Below are 19,090 nucleotides of genomic sequence, written 5' to 3' on the forward strand. Positions count from 1 at the left end.
GATTCGACTCTTTCGAATAGGTGGGTATACCGCAACTATATAATCACACACAAAAGACTCTTTGACTTTTAAAACTGAAAAAACTTTTAAAGTTCTATGAGTGAAATTGCGAAATTATAACATGCCATTTGTTGTGCTATAATTGGTCGGAATTTCAAAAGTCACTCAAGCATGAGCTATCAACGTTCTACATTACATTATCCGGTGAGTTTGCTTTTGCTTTTATAATTTATATAGATAATCACAAGAATATTGGATAATAACGTAATGCTTAAGCATAACATTTAAAAACAGTGTGAGATGGCTGATCCTTCACACCTGAAATAATATCAGCCCAAATACAAAACATGAACCCTTGCGAAGGAAGCAATCGGCATAAAGCTTTGGGTGCAGAAGCCAATAATGCTGGAATTGTTTGCAAGGGAAAAAAATGCCATATATATAGTACATATATTATCTGATCGTGCAGCACCCATAAAGAGATTGAGTAAAAATGCTTGAACTCGAATTGCAGCTGCAAACCTGATGAATGTGAGATTTTGGCTGGGAGAGCAGTGACTGTGAGCTCGGAGATCGCTATGGAGAGTGAGAAGGGGAAGAACAGATGAGAAGATTGTGCCGCAGAACCACCACGAGATCCCCTCCAGCCCCAAACTTTCATTTGTCCATTCATTTTTCCTTATTTTATCATCTCACTTCGGTTAATTAAATTCTAAGCATATATATATATATATTAATGTACATTGAATTGATAATTTTCTCCTTAGAGATCACGCATACGATAGGAAATATAACAGTAGTTAGATTGCATGATTTACCACGAATTACTAAAAAAAGTTCATTGCATTATCCAAAAATGTAGATGGCTTAATTACACATTTAGTTACACTCATATCTCATCTCATGCTATACAAAGTGTAAGTCCAAAGTAGCCACAGACATAACAGGTCAAACCGCAGCTTAATTTCCTAGATGAATACCGACTATTGCCCTGCAATATATAGTCAAACCCAGGAAGAGACAGACTTCAGAGCCTAACATCTCCATGAAGAAGAAGAAGAAGAAGAAGAAGAAGAAGAAGATGAAGATGAAGAAGAAGAGGAAGAACTTTCAAAGTAAGTTGGTTTTGGTGTAGAGGGACAGGCAACTGATTGGATTAGTTCTCCCACAGTCAGCACCTTAAACTTTGGCGGCGAGTTGAGAGCTATGTTGTCCACTCGATGCTCAAAGATTTTCCCATTCTTGTCAAATCGGTACTGGGAAGTTCCATCGAATCGGCCATGGCCCTCCCACAAGACTCGGGGGACACCATGAACTGTCCAGCGCACCATTACAACATCCTCAACCGGCTGCCGCACACTGATTATATCGATCCACAGAGCCCTGAAAAACATCCTCCCGTGGAACCGTAAACCCCAGAAGATAGATTTGTAGTTTTCAATGCCGACAAATGTGTTCAGCGGGTCTTTGAAGACGATGTCATCCCTAGAATGAGCAGAAACATGGTCAGCTAAGAGTAAGAGTAAGAGGGGAAATTGAAGGGAAATATGAAAAGGATTCAGGATCTTCCAAGCAGATGCTTCAAAACTAATTCTGAAAGAGCAAGCATTGTGAAATCCAATAAAAGTCCATTTGTCCAAGCAACAAAATTGCCACTTTAGCCTAAACATGCCAACCGCTATGCCTATGCAGGAGGACAAACCATCTACCCATCTTATCTATAGCTATCTATCTACAAAAAGAAAAGAAAAATCTCAGCTCTGTCTGAGGTGAGCTCATTTCAATGGACATGAAAACAAGTAATTGCTCGTTTTCATGTGATTGATTAAAACAATTAATTTGCTTGTCCAAGAACGGGAGAAACCAAGTTATCCAATTGAACCTGGCACAAAATTCCATCAGAAATTATTTTAAACAAGATAAACCAAAGATGAACAAACTTTACTTCTTTTAATTTAATATAACAATCCAACTGTTCACTTCGGGCAACCATACAATACATCCACGACAAGAGGCAAAACTGAAAGCAACTAATTAAACCGCTCAGAGCGAGCTCAAAGTCAAACCTGTAGATGTCGAGAGTGAGCTCTTTGTGAAAGAGCCCAGGTAACTCCTCCCGCAGGGTCCGAATCGCATACCCCACATTCAGATAGTAATTTTGCTTCTCTTCCTCTTCCCTGCCCGGTTTCACCGATACCGAGAACTGGCCGTACCGGCTCGCGTTATGATAGTCCGAAATCCTGACCTCCAAATCCCGGGTCCGCCGGGAGTAGACTCTCAACCTAGACTTAAAATCTCTGTCCTTTCTATGGAAATGAAGGGACTTGAGATCTCTGTTGGTGGCGCTACGGTTGCAGAAGATACTGGCAGCGAGGTCCACGCGCCGGAGAGCGCGGAAGCTGGAGACTTCCGGTGAAATGACTGGAAGGGCCATGCCCGACTCCCTATTTACACCCTGTGATCGAAAGAAAGGGATTGAGGATCAGACGGACTTGTGGCGACGAAGCGCCTTTGCCATTTCCATTTTCTCGAGAGAATTCTGGCGAAGAGATATTTGCTCAGCTTGGGTTGGGGAGTGTTTTGGGGGAGGGAGGGAGATTGGATTGGATTGGAAGAATCGTGATCGGATAAATAAATAAAGACAAAATCATTTTTCTCGTTTTGTTTTGGATAATTAGAATTAGGAAATTGTACAAAAACTCTCGGCTGTGATTTGAGCCTCAAATAAATTAAAACAATTTGATTTAGTTTATGAGACATACGAGACCTTATCGTTAGGTTTTCATCACTTTTGCTCCTCAAATTTTTTCTTTTTTCATTATTATCCTCAAACTTTCAACATTTTCTTAATTTGGTCCTTAAATTCGAAAAAACCTAGAAATGAACTAGGGCCACCGATCAACCCCATCACCGAGGTTGCTTGCACCCACAGAGGATGTCGGCGACCATAGAGGTGGGGTTGGGGTCACCGATTAGCAGCTTGAGATCCCGATCGATTCGGGGTTGGGGCCGCTAATCGACAATCCCGACCCCACCCTCGAGATTTTTGGCGTCCTCTGTAGGTATCGACAACCTCGGTGGTAGGATTAGGGTCACTAACAGACAGCCCCAGCCCCCTTTTCTTTTCTTTTTTCGAATTTTAGAACCAAATTATAAAAAGTTAGTTTGAGGGTAATAATGTAAAAGGAAAAGTTTGAGGACCAAAAGTGATGAAAAAACTAACGGTGAAGTCTCTTATGTCTCACTAAGTAAACCACAAGGTATTAGTTGTCCCTCGAAAAATTACGGGATCCAATTTGTCCCTATCTCAAACCACAATAGGAGAAAAGTATGTGATGGTCCCTAAAGGTTATCACTCGGGTTGTATGTATCCCAGACTGCGTAAGGTATAACTCTTTGGCCAATCAATTCAAGTGGGCATAGGTAGGTGCATGCAAGTAGAAAGAAAAAAATTGATAATCGACCCAACTCGACCTAACCAAAACCCTTAAAAATTAATTTAGGTATTTGTTTATAAAAACAAATTTTACTTTACTTAACTTTTTTATCAATTTAACAACAAAATCATTATTTTTTATATTTTTTTCAAATTCTCTCACATACTTTTTCTTATCTATTATTAAAATTAATTTTTTAATACTAAAATTTTCAATTATTCAATAATTTTCCTCAATTTCAATATTTTTTCCTCAATTTAACAACACAGTTATTACATTTTTATCTTTTTTTTAATTCTTTCACATACTTTTTCCAACTACTTTTGTTTTCTTATCCTCAAATCAAACTAAATTAAATTTAATTTCATCATATGTTAATATGCGGACAGGTTAAACCTCTCACCGTGTCTTTTTTTTTTAAAAGAATAATCTTTTTGATGTTATGTTTATATTATGATTTGAAGTGGAGGTTTAAGTCTTGAAGATTCAATCTTATGATTTTTTTTATGAGTTCGATCTTATGATGTTATGTCTATGTGTTGTGAATCTTGAGATGTTTTTGTGACTTTGTTGATTTTAATTATGGTGAAAACTGAGATGTAGACTCCATATGTTGTATTTGAGCGTGTTTTATTTAATGAATTGACTTGATAGTTATCGAGATGTTTGTTGAAGTTGTGGACTTGCAGTGGAATATTGGAAAATGAAAACTATATTTTCGATTCATTTGACATTTGTAAAATTTTGCGGAAGTAAATGGTTTTTTCTCTAAATTCGGGTTAATTGGGAATCCAACCTGCGAGCAGACAAATTTCCTAACTAATTATAGTTGTTTCAGGAGAGTTTTTTTTTTCGACCTGAAATAAAAATGCTTGAACTAACCCAAACCGCTTTCACCTTTAGGCATAGGCGATCTTTCATTAGGCCACGACTAACGAACGAGATTTAATGCTTTTATCAGCTATTAGGAATTTTATTTCATTTTATTAGGTCAATGAATCTCTCTTATAAACGAAAAAAGAGCCTCGAATTATTTATCACATTCATATATTGATTAAGGGTGTATTTGGGAGGATGGATTTGCAGGGAGAGGGAGGGATAGGATTTGGAGGGAGAGTGGAACTGTTTTCCCTTTATTTGGGAGAGTTGCTTGAGGTTGAGGGAGAGGAAGGAATTTGGAGAGAGACATTATCCCTCAATTTCATCAATTCCTAACTATCCAAATTTGGAGGAACTTGTGTTGGGGAATTATATGGTGCAATCACTTTTGGATTGCAAATAATAACAAATGAAATAAATATTAATTATCAAATGGTCAAAAAATTGATTCCATAATACAATTGATTGTCCATAAACCTTCTTCATTTGTTTCTATTTCCTCCTCGACGCAAGAAGTCTCATTTATTTCTTACAATATTTTATATTATATTTCACTGCCCTTATTTTCTCTTTCTTGCTAATTACTCTCAAATAAGGAAGTTGACTCTCCTCTCGTTTCCTACATTTCCTCTCCTCTCTTCTCTTTCCCTCTCCCTTCCACCCCTGTAAATCGACTGTTATAATGTAAGCATCATTGGTCCAGGTAACTTATAATAATATTGATTCAATTTTTCAATTGCATTATATTTTTTAATCACATTATATTTTCAAAATTGATAATAGTTGTATTAATTTTTTTCATTTGCGTATTAGTATAATTATTTTGTCTGCTCCTCTTGATCGATGCATGGATTTTGATACATTTCGAGGAAAAAGTTCAAAGGGAGATTAATATAGACAAAACAAAAGGCAAAAATGAAAGTGAAAGTGAAAAAAGAAATAAAAACATGAGCTTGACATGTGACCTAGAATGTACAAGAGTTTTAGTATATTAAAAAAGGTTTTAAGCAAATGACAAGATTTAAGGAAAAGTTAATCAATGCGAAATTTCAACCTCGATACTTCTTTATGTATGATTGAAGGATTATCGAACTTATCTAAAGAATATGCGGTTATTCAGTTAACCGAACTAAATCGAACCCGAGCATCCCTACTTTAGGCGTCAATTGATTCGAGTATTGTTAGATTAATGGGAACATTAAGAATGAGGGGAAAATTGACCCATTCATCGAAGTTACGTTTTGTCTGGACCCATAAAATGCAGTTATAAGAGTGGCTTATTTGTTGTTCACCCGGATGATCCATTCCCTGCTTGTTGGTCGTGACAAAAATCGTAGCATGCATATATATGGACCAAGTTAAGCGAGGCAACTCATCATCTTTCATCAAATAATAACTTCCAGTGGATTTCATAGTTTTACTAGTGTTCGATCGGGGTGAGCATGTATGTAAACCTACCACCCTTTTTAAATTTTAATTGGCATGATTTTGATTATATTAATTATAAGGTGAGCATGAAAAGCTCCCGCTTTGCTTTTTTGCTTTGAAACTATATTATATTATAATTATATTTTATAGTAAAAATATTAAAACTGGTCCGTAGGTCGCTTGGGGAAGTGGCCCTCTACTCGCACCCCTCATTTCCTTTTCTTTTTATTATTTTTTATATTTTTTAATTTTGTTATTTTTATTTTAAAAAATTTCACCCCTTTTCTTTTGTATTTTCAAATTCGATCCGAAAAATTTGCTGCGTAATTCAACCGATGTGTTATGCCAATAGATCCAATTGTAAGGTCAACGCATTATACCTTTTTAGAGATTTCATATCCGGCACCAATAAGATTTTAAGTAATTCGATTGACGCATTAGGCCAAATGATCGGGAAATGGCTTAGTTATTTCTACCCGCACAACCCATTTCCTTTTCTTTTTTTAATTTTTGTAATTTTTTTTAAAGTTTCATCCCTTTTTTTTTTTGCTCTTCAAATTCGATTCAAAAAATGTGCAGCGTAATTCCATCGATACGTTTATGGCAAAAGATATGATTATAAGATTGACGCGTTAAGCCTTTTCGGTGATTTCATATCCGATACCAATAAAGTTCAACGTAATTCAATCGACGCGTTACGCCAAATTATCTTATCATTAAGTCGAAACGTTAGCCCTTTTTAGTGTTTTCAAATCTAAACCGAACAAGGTTGTTTTTTTATAATTTTCATTTTTAAAAATTTCTCTCTTTTTTTTAGCATTTTCAAATCCAACTAAATAAAGTACCACTTAATCTGATCAATCGTTATACCAAAATATCTTATCACAATGTTGATGCATTATGCCTTCTTAGCGCTTTCATATCTAACCCCAGTAAGGTTTTATGCAATTTCATCGACGCGTTATGCCAAATGATTCAATTGTTAGATAAAAAGTTTACGCATTTTTAGGGGACGTTTGATTTCAGAGTTAGAGTAACTTTAATTTTGATTTTGATTTTGATTGTGGAAAAAGACAAATGAGATGGTATTATAAATTTGACTTGGGAAACGTGTGTTTTTGTTGTGTAGTGGGTAGAGTTAAAATCAAAATCATGATTCTAAAATCTAATCATCAAACCAAATATGCCCTTAGTGTTTCAAATATGACCAAAATAAGATACTACATAATGCGGTCGATGCAATATGTCAAATGATTTGATCTTTATAATTGAACTATTTCTGAAAAATACTTTTATCATTACTTTCATTTAAAAAAATTAGAAGAAATTTCGTACTAGAGGTACGAGATATACAAATTACAATATATGTAATATTTTTTTAAAAATTTTAGTATCAAGTGCGAAATCTTTTCGCGCTCCTTTTCTTTATTTTCCATTTTTTGTCTAATATTTACAGTGGGTAACCTAAATGATTTATCGGGTCAAATGATCCATAATTATGGCTGGCAAATTATTCCTTGAAAAATATAATGTCATGTTTTATACCCATACGATATACAAGTTTTTCTTATTTTCTTTGATCATTGTAAAATTTGATACGATGCATTTTACTCTATTTTCTCTATCTATTTTACTTTTTTATGAAGACTTAGACATATATCATATACTTTTTTTAATATAAATATTCATTCACAGATACATACTTTATTCGTTTAAATTGCATTTTTCTTAAGAAATTATACTAATTAGGCACATACTTTTTGAATTACATGTAAAACTTTTTCTCTCTTTGTCCATATGAAAAAATCAAACGATGAAAATTAATTTTATTATTAATTTATTTTCATAAATTTACAAAATGCAAGCACTTTCATTTTGTTAAAGTCCATCATGTCTTCCTTTACTTAATATTATTTTCTAATCTTATTTATACCTATCTTTTTAAGAGTAAAACTATAAACTTTACATTCAAGAATCAACCCATTTAACATATTAAAAATACACTCCATACAAACTTTTAAAAAATAATATCACATATGATAACATAGTACCATTTCTTAAAAAAAATTATTATTTACTATTAATAAAGGGTTCATCATTTTTACAAATAAGTAAATTCATTATTAATTTCAATTATAAACTATATTGATTATTACACAAACCATTATGTTGAATCAAAATTTTTAAAAAAAATTTCGAACCTGCGGCAAGGCGCAAGCCCGCCTCTAGTCTCAACTCTCATTAATTATAACACCATCTCCAATAAACACTTCCCTTCCTTTATGGACTACTTGGAATTGGAAACTCATTTCCTTTCCTTTCTACTCTGAACCCCATGCATGCAAGTATTGGGCCTCCATCCGTCATTGAACGTGGGCCGGACCTTGTATTCTACTAGGCCCGACGGAATCGACCGCCGCCTTCTAACCGTCGTCGAACATCATCGATCTTCTTTTTTCCCCCCGCCGGAACCGGAACAAGAGAGTCAATGATACCTCAACCAGTCAAAAACTCTCGCTTGGATCCGGGCAGAATCCATATGGATTGAAGTTCGAAAATTCATTTTCATCCAACCAACCAATGTTAAAGATTTCTCTTTTTTTATTTTCCTTTCTTTCGATGAATTCAGCAACCAACCATGTTACGATTCCAGAGGTGAATCCAGATGAATTGGCAGAGACAGTCACGCGCTCAAATGAGCTTCTCAAGATTATATTTTTGTTAAAAAAACATCATCAACCTATCTTCTGATAAGCAGTGATTGGAAGCAGCATGTAAAAGTGTTGGTTGGGCATGTAGCTGAGATTTCCAGGAGCTCCAGAAATGAAAGGCAATTCGGGAGGCCCTACGACTCGGCCGGCCAATTTTCTCTGCGAAGGGAATAATCGGAGGATATGTTGTGCTGGGAACCATAGTTCGTCTCATTTCCCTAAAATTAAAAACCCACTCGGAAGATTATAAAAAAAGAAAGAAAAAATGTCCGAATTTCAGACCCAGAACTAATTGACCGGAGCACCACACACCCAGCGGTGAAAGAATTGCTCCGGCCGGCCCGCTCTCGGTGACGATTCTATGTTCGAAGGCAAACTTGGATGAGAGCGCATACAATTTTCATGGCGCCCCCTCCATAGGTCCTTCGGTCAGATCAGATCCACATAATAACAACCCCCATTACCTAAAAAAGAACCCAAAAAAAAAAAGCAATTTTTTTTCCTGAAAAATAAAGGAGGTGGAAGAGAAGCTGCTCAGTGAATACGAACCATAAGTTAAAGAAGACTCATTTTGGGAGATTGATTGTTCACCCAATCGATGTTTACATCTCTGTGATTTCTCTTCATCGCATCGCATCTCCTCCACTAAACCTTCACAAAATGATGATAATATCCATTCGATACACGTAATTAATTTTCACACAAAATGACTCCGGTCAGGGAAGAAAAAAGAAAGGAAAAAAAAAAAAGGAAATCAGCCACCGAAAGCTGCCGGCATCTCAAACCCTACAAATCCGGCGTCTCTCGTTGGTTTGGTCGAAAGGGTTGAGCAGGAGTAGAGGTGGTGCTCAGCTCCCCCATCACATCACACACACACACATATATATATATAGCATAGCAGCCAACCGCAGCCAGCCAGAAGGAACACCGCGGTCTGGGCTTTATGACTGATTGGGCTTGAATGCGCACCTCGCATTGGGCTGGGCTTCGACTCAGTACAGCATCTCATATGCATGGCAATAGCATTAGCTGTACTGTACTGTATTGTATATGCACGGATTAAAAGATAGAGATCTTTGAGCCGAAACTCATTGACAGTTTTAGGTTCGTTTGGTTTCGGATCTGGAATTTTACTTAATTCCATTTCAGCATAATTGACTCTGATGATACTAATACCTACTGTTCGAGATTGACTCGGCGCTTGCACTTTTGTTCTTGAATAGCCTGGCTCGAGATGTTCACGACCATGGCGCGCCTCATCTTCATGATGACGTGCTTCTTGATGATGTTGAGCATCTTCATCCTCCTCGGGATCCTCAAATAGCTGCTCGTCAGAAGCAACCCCGAGCTCAGGTTCGGGCTCAACATGAGTGTGTCGGGGATTATATCCACTGTGGTATTCATGCGCATCGTCCTCCTGGGCCTTGCACGCCCCGGCAGCCCGTGGGCCTCACGACCACCGTCCCATGGTAGTACAGCGTCGTGGTCGTGTTGCTGTACTCGAAAGATGTGATATTCGGATCCTTCACGGACACGTTGGCTATTAAGGACCTGTTGACCCCTGGTTTGGGAATTGAATCATTGACTAGATCCAGCCTGGCGACGGTGACTCTGTTCATTTTGATCGTTGGGTCTTTGACTTGGAACACCGTGAAGATCAGTCCTATGATCACCACCACTTGGATGAGCAACACGGCGGCGATGCAGCCGCAGCATTTGAGGCATCTTTGGTTCCTGCTCTCCTTTAAGTGAACGTCTGGCTCGAAGCCATCACTCTGTGGCTGGTCCGAGGCTGGGGCAAGTGGCCTAACTTGCTCTCCTTGGACCATTGTCTAGATCGGTTCGAAGTTATATGCCAGGATATTCAGAAAAAAATTCAGAGGACGAAGTGTTCGTTTCGTTCTTCAGCTTGTAATTTAATAATAAGGTATGTGAGAACGAAGTGGCTCTTTAGGGGGCTGAACTTCTTCGACTTGGGATCGACATCACACTAAATAATCGGAAAGGGTATAATATATATACTGGACTATTATATGATATATGTATCCTAATTATATACCCTTATTCATCTTTATTGACTACTAGAATTTTATTTCATTCATTGTACTTATTAGGGAGAGAATCGAGGGATATGATATGGAGAAAATCAATTAGGGATATCAAAAAATATTTGATATTTATGATATTATGTAATCTTTGATATATTTCCACAATTGTTGCATTCCATCTACTATAAATAAGAATACATTCACACCATTTGGTGTGTGTGACATTCTAGTAAATTCTCTATATTCTTTATGGTATCAGAGCGAGACGATCCTGCTGCTACTAATTAAAGCTTCCGTTAATATGTTCTCCGGCGCGTCCGGCCATGACCGGGCGTGCCCGGCAACCTCAATTTTGCACTTGTCAACCCCAATTTCTCTACCTTTCTTTCACAGTTCTACCCGAGAAAGCTTCATTTTCCTCGCCTACTTAGATTGTCTGAAATAAATCTCTCCTCCCTGCAGATTGTCTCCGTCTCCCCCTTGCCGACAAGAATACCTCAAATTCTTTTGTCCTACTGCAACGATAGTCAGTATTGGATTTGAGTCACACAATTTCGAGTTTTTCCTTCCTCTCTCTCTAGACTCGTCTGCGGAATCTCTCTCGTTTCTTTCGCCCCAAATCTCGACAGTTATCTTTTCTGCAACCACTGGTCGTGCTCGACCTTCCTTAAATTTTTTGTTGTCCCGAACCCCAGTCACAGCCTCGTCTTCTCAAGTCTCTCTTTTGCTAATGCTCACAGCTTTTCTCTTTGTTGGTCTTTCCCTCTAAACCTTTCACCTTTAAAATTGGGCTATTGCATTTTTTCTTCCCTTTTCGGCCTATTCTACTTGTGGTCACGGGCTTATACACTGCCACTGCCAAGGACGTGAAAGCCAGCTTTTCCAAGCCATTTCTAATCACTTCATCAGGCGGCGACCGATCAACTCAATTAAAGCTTCACAGTTCTTGCAGGGGAGTATTCACGGAGGGTCTATTCACACTGCATTTGCTAAAATTAGTTTCAAGCTCAACGTGCGGCCTCCCCGTTGTGCTTGCAGGGGAGTATTAGGGAGAGAATCGAGGGATATGATATGGAGAAAATCAATTAGGGATATCAAAAAATATTTGATATTTATGATATTATGTAATCTTTGATATATTTCCACAATTGTTGCATTCCATCTACTATAAATAAGAATACATTCACACCATTTGGTGTGTGTGACATTCTAGTAAATTCTCTATATTCTTTATGGTATCAGAGCGAGACGATCCTGCTGCTACTAATTAAAGCTTCCGTTAATATGTTCTCCGGCGCGTCCGGCCATGACCAGTGGTTGCAGAATAGTGAATGCACGTATAGGGAATAGAGATTTGGTCTTGCAGGGGCCACATGCTGCCGTTCCAGGGAGGAATTTATCTTAGGCCCTTTTGACAGACCGAGAAAATCTTACCTGTAATGAATATATTAGGCGATACGGTGTCACTAAATTCAATATTTTTTTAAACCGTAGTAGTTAATTATATCACAGATCTGTAATCATATGAGCTGATATGTCGAAGTCGAAGAATTATCCGCAGATAGCTTATCGCGTATGAGAACTATATTTATTCTTTCGAAATGAAACAACATAAATTAATGGGCCACAAACAGCCCAAAACTAGTTCACTGTCTAATTTTGAAGCCCAACCGTCATGTCATAGATGATGAACTCAACAATTGTCCTCCTGCCTGATCAGCCGCCCGCCAGAATCCGGACTACTCCTACCAATCCTTTCCTTCTCCACCACCCTCACATCCGAAGGTGACCCAGCCCTAACTCATCGCTTTCATGAAGACGAGAGTCTTTCGTGGAAAATGTACTATTCTCTCCTTCACGGTTCCAGCAGGTCCTCAGCCCTATCTCGAGGAGAATCGACATTGCTGTAGAAAGGATGGAGTTGGAGAAAGGCATTAATATCCTTTACCGCGATCTCGCTGCCCAGTCTGATGAACATGTACGTTCTCAACATGACTATGCCCAGTCTGATAATGAGCATGTGCGTTCTCAACATGTCTACCCGAACTGACTGTCAATGTCTTGACAAGGTTCATGATGCACTCAAGGTGCTCAATGCATGAGAGAAGCTCCGAGCATGATCTGTGCCTTCTGATCTTGGTCAGATAACCATAGCGCCAAAGAGATGATGAAATTATCCCATGAGATAATATGTGTGTGTGTGTGTGTGTAAATATATATGTTGGGTTTGGTCTAGGCATGTTGGCCCGATGGTCCATGTTTGGTTCGCATTGAGGTTGAAGGTGGAGAACTTCTTCAATTCGCACGCTACAACACTTCTATCAGCTGTTTCCGCAAGGAAGGAAAACAGGGCTGACAATGCTTCCGAGTTGTTCAAGAGGACGGAGAAGGGAAAGAGTGTCGTGGAGAAAGCCATTCGTCACTCACAACACTCTGATACTAGTCCGGCAACCCGCGCATTTTACGGGCGTTTGCATTTTTTATTGTTAATTGATATTGTTGAAATTACGAAGCTTCTGATGACAAAAATAATAACTAAAATATTTGGATTAGTTTGATTAATTAATATACTCAGCAACGGATCTAGAAATTTTATCCAAGAGGAACGAAGTCCAAAGAAATTTTATATAGTAAACTCAATGGCCCCACCTAAAACACAAAAATCCATCCCTGAGTATACTCATCATGCAATTCATTTATGGGTATGGATTGGTAAATGAAACATACTCTCACCGTAAATGACTACAGTGGCGCTCTATAAAAATAAAAATCTATTGAAGAAAATAAAGACGGTGGCAAATTTATACAAATATAAGGAAAATATTGCGAACCTTCTATCCTAATATATATATATATATATATTCTAAATTCTCACGTGTTCCTATTTCACGCCTCGTCGCATGAATGGAAGATTTTCGTGAGGAGTCTAAATTAATATATATAGATACTAATGTTGATATGTAGATTTCTTTTTGATTATATATATATATATATATAGATCGATCTTCAGGAAGACACGGGGATTTCTCGATTGCCTGCAGATTGATGGTGCAGATGGAGATAGAGGGACCATTTGATATTGTTCCATCATCTCAAATGATAATATATGTATATATTTGATGAAACTCAGCTTCGGTTCAACCATTCATTTTTCAGTTTGAACAAATGACGCTATTAGGTGATATATGCATCCGGTTCAAATTTAACTTCCTCATTTCGTGAGTAATTAGACGCCGGTTTTTAATTATCCAGATGCTGAAATGGAATCAAAGGATATATATGATTAAAGCTGAACTTCTACAGACTATACGTTTACAAAAGAAACAGAGAACAACATTGCCTCCCTTAATTCCCTTGTCATCTACAACTACGTACATGCCCTTCCCTATATATCTTCATCTCCCTAAAATTAAATTGTACAAAGATAATTAGAAAACCGTACAGCAACCTCTTTCTTCTTCGCTAGGGAAAGTGATTGGCCTAGTTCTCGCCGATAGGCGCTGGCAGCTTGCTTCCAAGCCTAGCCAACTAGTTTAGTTGTGGCCATGGCCCGAAGGAGCCTTGCCCAAGACCGAGCATTGTTGCTGCTCAAGATTCCATCACTAAAGCGCGCGCGGCTGCAATCTCCGCTCCGTTGCCTCTCTCTCTCTCTCTCTCTCTCACGCAGAAGTCAAAAAAGTGTTCCTACATCAACAAACTGCTTTAATTTGCTTGCTGTTCCTTTCCCTAAGTCAGCTGCCGCCGGCGGTGGTGACGGAGCTGTTTGTGGCAGCGTCCCAGGAAAGCCCGAAATTCGCCGGAAACCGATCCAAGAAGCAGTCCTCCCGGTCGTCGTCGAGCAAACCCTCCAGACCCACAAAGAAATCATCATCCAGAGCCATGTGAGATAAACCCACCTCGCCATCCTCATCATCCTCCATGCTATCATCATGCTCGCCTCTGCTCGTGCTCTGTGGCATGGCCTCTTCTTCTTCTTCCGGAGAGGTGGCAGGAGAGGAAGAGGGAGGCGGCACATGAACGTTGGAGGCGGAGGGGGGATCGCCGGAGGTGGCGGGCTTCTGGCGGGTGGAGCCAGCGAGGGAGTTGCGGTGGGTGGGGGCGGGGTGGTTGTGCTCGCCTGTATAGGTCACTACGAACATTCCCGGGTCGGATCTGTTCCGCTCCACTTGTTTCCGGGCCAAACACCCCTTGGAGCTGCTGCATCTGTAATATCCCCTGTTTCAAAACAGAGCCATGTATAATATAACCGGGCCAAAATCAGTGCCAATTTTTCTAATTAACCCCAGAGGAAAGGGCCGGAGAGGAGGAGAAATCTCGGGAGAAATCAGTACCCACCTTGGATATGGCGAACCTTTGATGGGTTTCTGGCCATACTTACGCCAAGCCCATATGTCTGATGAGAGGTTCTCGGCCGGGACCTGACAAACCTTCTTGAACTGGCTCTTCCTGCTTATTTAAATTCAGACAGACAGAGATGGGATGGGCCGTGCCAATTAATAATTTTTCCAGATTTGCAGGGAAAGAGGAGTCAGTTGCAATCTTTGTCCTTAGCTTTACCTTCTTTTGGAGCGGGAAGAGGCCACCGGAGAAGGCCGTTTAATTTGGACCCGACCACCAGCTCCATTACTGGGTCTTCCGAAGGGAGGTAGAGGTAGAGGTAGAGGAGAGACGGCGGCGTTCTGCAGGATAAGAGGCTCAGATTTGGGAGCAAAGAAGGGCTTGGAGAGCTCGTGTAGCTCCTCGAAGAGATCCGGCAGCTCAACGTCCTTCTTCGCAGGTCCAATGCAGGGAGGAGCAGAGGAGCAAAAAGGAAGGACATGAAGATACTCATGAGAGGAGGAGAGGGTCCCGGCTGAGGGTAAGGTGGCCGTGGCCGTGGCCGTGGCTGTGCCTGTGGTGGAGGCGGCGGTGCAGCAGCCTCGGACCACCGCATGTAGATCCCAATCGTCGTCCATGGACTCTCAATCTTCACAAATCCCTTCTGCAAAAACCGTCTCTGGCACTGGCAGAGCTGTTCAAGAGAGAGGAAATGGTTTGAGAGAGAGAGAGAGAGGACAACAAACAAGGCGCTGACTTTTTAGAGTAGAAAGAGAGAGAGAGAGACAGAGAGTGCAGGGGGGGGGGGGGGGGGGGGGGGTGCTATGCTATTGCTATGAGTGGCAGAGGTATATTATTATATGGACTCTTGTCTGGGGATGGAAAATGGAAATTACACGGACGTAATCGGATCCGTTCCCTATCTTTTAAAACGTTTAACATGTCTGAATTCGGCCAAGAACTTCACATTGCATATTAAGAAGACTAGAGATAATTTTCTTTCTTTTTTTTTTCCCTCGCAACAGGATTGTAATACATCGTGTGTTACTTAATAATTATGAGATAGAAATTATTACTCAATAAAACTACGAGTATAGTATAGAATTTACAAATATATATATATATATATATATAGCTGATATGTGGTCCCAACCAACCTAGAAGAGAGGGAGAAAGGAAACGGGTGGTTTGGCATCTTTGATGCGTATCTTTTGTCCTATGCGCCGCTGTGGGCATTGAAAACCGGCTTGAAGGAGAGAGAAAGAGTGGGGTTGACTTGGGAAAATGTCAAAGGGTGGATTTCTGAACGAGAAGTGGTGGTATTGCCAAAAAGTCCACGCGTTTCATGAATTCCCCCTTTTCTTTTCCTTTCCCTTTAAAAAGATAAGTATTACTACCGAAAAAAAAAAAGAAGAGAATTTCCCGTGAGTTACCGACAAAAAGCAATATAATGTATGTAAAATATATATTATATTAATATGCACAAAAGGAAAAGTGGATTGGTCCATGGGACCGTTGGTTGTCTCGATATCTCCGTCTTTCGTCGTCGTCAGATCTGATTAGAAGGCTGTGTTGATGGCGTCCCGAAAGTCGCGGCGGCTCTCCTCCTCCTCCTCCTCCTCGTTTCCTGCGGTGCGTTAAGGTGACCCCTGATGGAGTAGTTTCCCGCTCTCCACCGAGGTCACACTCTCACCATCTCTGAGCAAATCTGTAAAGGAGGAGGAAGACAACCTGCCGCCTTGCCTGACCTAAACCAGTCCAGCCCGACCCAACCCAATTGATCGCTCATTGACCAGTGGCTCTAACAGCATAGCGATGACTCCCTTGCCTCCCTGCCAGTCTGACTCTCCCATGCAATGGAATCCCCCATCTACTCAAAGGATCATACCATTGGCACAATCAATCGTATTAACCGCCTGCACAACCGACATTTTTGTGGCTATGCTCTTTTTTTTTTTGTTGGTTTGTACAGGTTCGGCTCCTCGATAACATTCGCCGGTTTGTACCGGTCAAGGAAGCTTGGTACTTTGATTTGATAGTTTAGTTAGTTTTGATTAGTTAAGCTATCACTGGTTTGAACCGATTAAAAGAACTTTGCTGATTTGATTTAAATGTTTAGGGATTATGTTGTTTAGGATTTTGGTTATTTGATTTATTCTAGAAGCGTGATCTGTAGATGGTTCATGCGCCGGATACCGGTCCAAAATTCCTCTTAACTCTGCTTCCCTATGAAGTAGTCTCTATATGAATTGCTCTATGCTCTAATTCATAGTCTTTACTGAGGTCCATATAGAGTTTAATCGTCAGAGATTGAGAACGGACTACGGCATTTGGAATGATCTCTACAATTATACCTATAATGACTTGATGTACTTCAGTCACTTTTATCTCCCTTTGTAGAAATTTAGGTGGACTTGCTATTTTTTTGAGGTTTGTAATGTATTCTCTAGACATTTTTTGCTTGTATTAATTTTTGTCGTCAATGAAACATTCATTGACTTTCGAGGGAAAAAAAAAAAAGGGAAAGTGGGGAAAAAGAGTAAAGTGGAAGCCAGTTAATTGGGGATGGGAAGGGAAAGAAAGGAGATCCCACCCACTACAATCTTCGGTAGCTACGGCCGCTCAATGTGGAATTGGATTCATCCTTTCATATATATCCCACACATATATGTATAACATTCTTTCTTTATTTCTCTTTCGCCATGAAGGTTCTTTTTTCTTCATTTTTTTGTTTCAAAAATTCTAAATTTGTGCAGCATCGTATATACAATTTTTGATTCTTTTACCGTGAAAAAATAAAAGGAGGAAATCGACCTAAGAAAAGAGGAAATCTTATTGCTAATCTCAACATCAGCCCTCTTATTTGACTTTTTGTAATGCTCCTTACCCGCGATCCGAACAAAAACTTATAGTCAAAATACTCTTATTTATTGTTAATATCATGTAAGAGATCATGAATCATATTTTATAAAGATATGATCTCTTATAAAGTACATCAATCATAATATTCACATAGTTCATTCCTTTTATTAGGTGAAATCGCACATTATGACCAAGTGAAAACTCTTGGATAGTTTGCTAATCACGTCGGGTTTTTTTTTTGAGGTTTAATAAGTTAATTGCACATAATTAGAGTGCAAGATTATCATAATAAAATTTGATTTTGCTTGTCAATATGTAATATTCTAGCTTCGAACTCTTGGATGACTTTTGTATCAAAATAATTTTTTGGTCCACAGGCTCAAAAAATAGAACAAGAAGTCAATTTTTCTTTTTCCCATTTCCATTGACCTACTTGACAAGATAAGAATCGATCCCTGGTCGAATCCTAGTTCTCGAGAGGCCCACTGTCACTGTGCTCCCCACATGAGCACAAGCTCTGTCAAACTCAAACCCTTTTCTTTACTTTTTTTTTTAAATTTTTTTTTGTAATATTGAATAAATTGATACCGAAAAAATCCCTTAATAGTGTAACTTTCAACTTTCAAAAAAATACTCTTAATAATATTTTCTCTCCACCACTCCTTCTCTCCTCTCTTCTCATTTCTCCTCTGCCACTCCATTTTATTCCCTTTTTTTTTATATGTTTTTTCTTCAACAATATATCTAACTTATTTTCATAAAATACTTGATAGGGTGACGATGTATCGAGTTAGCAATATCGGACCTTATCTTAAAATAAATTTTATATTATTAATATATATAATTTTTTATGTTGTAAATTTTTTCTGCATAACACGAATTATTCTAATATCAATTCATTATTAAATCTAAATTAATAGATAAGGTCAAAAAAAAGGAAGAAAAGAAAAGTCGCCTGAAAATCAGGTGGGGGAGAATGAGCATATGTGAACGCGTGTAGTAGTGTAGAGACGATGAAGTGGCATCGACAGCTAGCAGATCTGGTGGACCCCAACAACAATCCCAAACACCCCAACACACCCCCTCCCCCAGAAAATATTGGGTGAATAAAAATGATTAGGTTAAACTTCACGATAAAAATCTCGCTACATAATTTTTTCTCTTTATTATTGGATATGTGTCATTTAAAGATAGAGTTTCATATAGTCACTTGACTGTATATTTACCCATTTAATATTCTCTCTCTCCCTCTCTCTCTCTTCCGGAAAAGTCCAAAGTGGTCCCCATTCCCGACTCGAATGTTTTCTACCATCCAACGGCTATAAAACACTGGTTCGACGTCCTCCAACCAAACTCCAGTATTCTATTCCAAGATGCATGCCTGAACGTGGGCTGGGTCTTAAGACGG

At 39.0% G+C, this 19,090-nt stretch overlaps 2 protein-coding genes and 1 pseudogene across 3 annotated transcripts; all 3 read right to left on the reverse strand.

The window, feature by feature from the left end:
* Window positions 1–813: 813 nt before the first annotated feature.
* On the reverse strand, window positions 814–2,615 carry LOC116206294. Its single transcript, XM_031539122.1, has 2 exons — window positions 2,067–2,615; window positions 814–1,485 (listed from the first exon to the last, which is right to left on the reverse strand). Exons 1-2 carry the CDS (start codon window positions 2,432–2,434, stop codon window positions 1,035–1,037), a joined length of 819 nt encoding a protein of 272 aa, XP_031394982.1. The 5' UTR covers window positions 2,435–2,615; the 3' UTR covers window positions 814–1,034.
* Window positions 2,616–8,454: 5,839 nt separating this feature from the next.
* LOC116202630 lies at window positions 8,455–10,433 on the reverse strand (annotated as a pseudogene).
* A 3,326-nt stretch (window positions 10,434–13,759) lies between these two features.
* LOC116202559 (WRKY transcription factor 22) lies at window positions 13,760–15,640 on the reverse strand. 2 transcript variants are annotated; one of them, XM_031534149.1, is made up of 3 exons: window positions 15,061–15,640; window positions 14,839–14,952; window positions 13,760–14,718 (listed from the first exon to the last, which is right to left on the reverse strand). In XM_031534149.1, exons 1-3 carry the CDS (start codon window positions 15,456–15,458, stop codon window positions 14,235–14,237), a joined length of 996 nt encoding a protein of 331 aa, XP_031390009.1. In that variant the 5' UTR covers window positions 15,459–15,640; the 3' UTR covers window positions 13,760–14,234. The 2 variants fall into 2 exon arrangements, with proteins under 2 accessions (XP_031390009.1, XP_031390010.1); XM_031534150.1 differs by having other exon boundaries at window positions 14,839–14,949; window positions 15,061–15,638.
* Between the last annotated feature and the right edge of the window lie 3,450 nt (window positions 15,641–19,090).

Source organism: Punica granatum, chromosome 4 (genome assembly GCF_007655135.1).
Source record: "Punica granatum isolate Tunisia-2019 chromosome 4, ASM765513v2, whole genome shotgun sequence".
Classification (NCBI taxonomy): Eukaryota; Viridiplantae; Streptophyta; class Magnoliopsida; order Myrtales; family Lythraceae; genus Punica; species Punica granatum.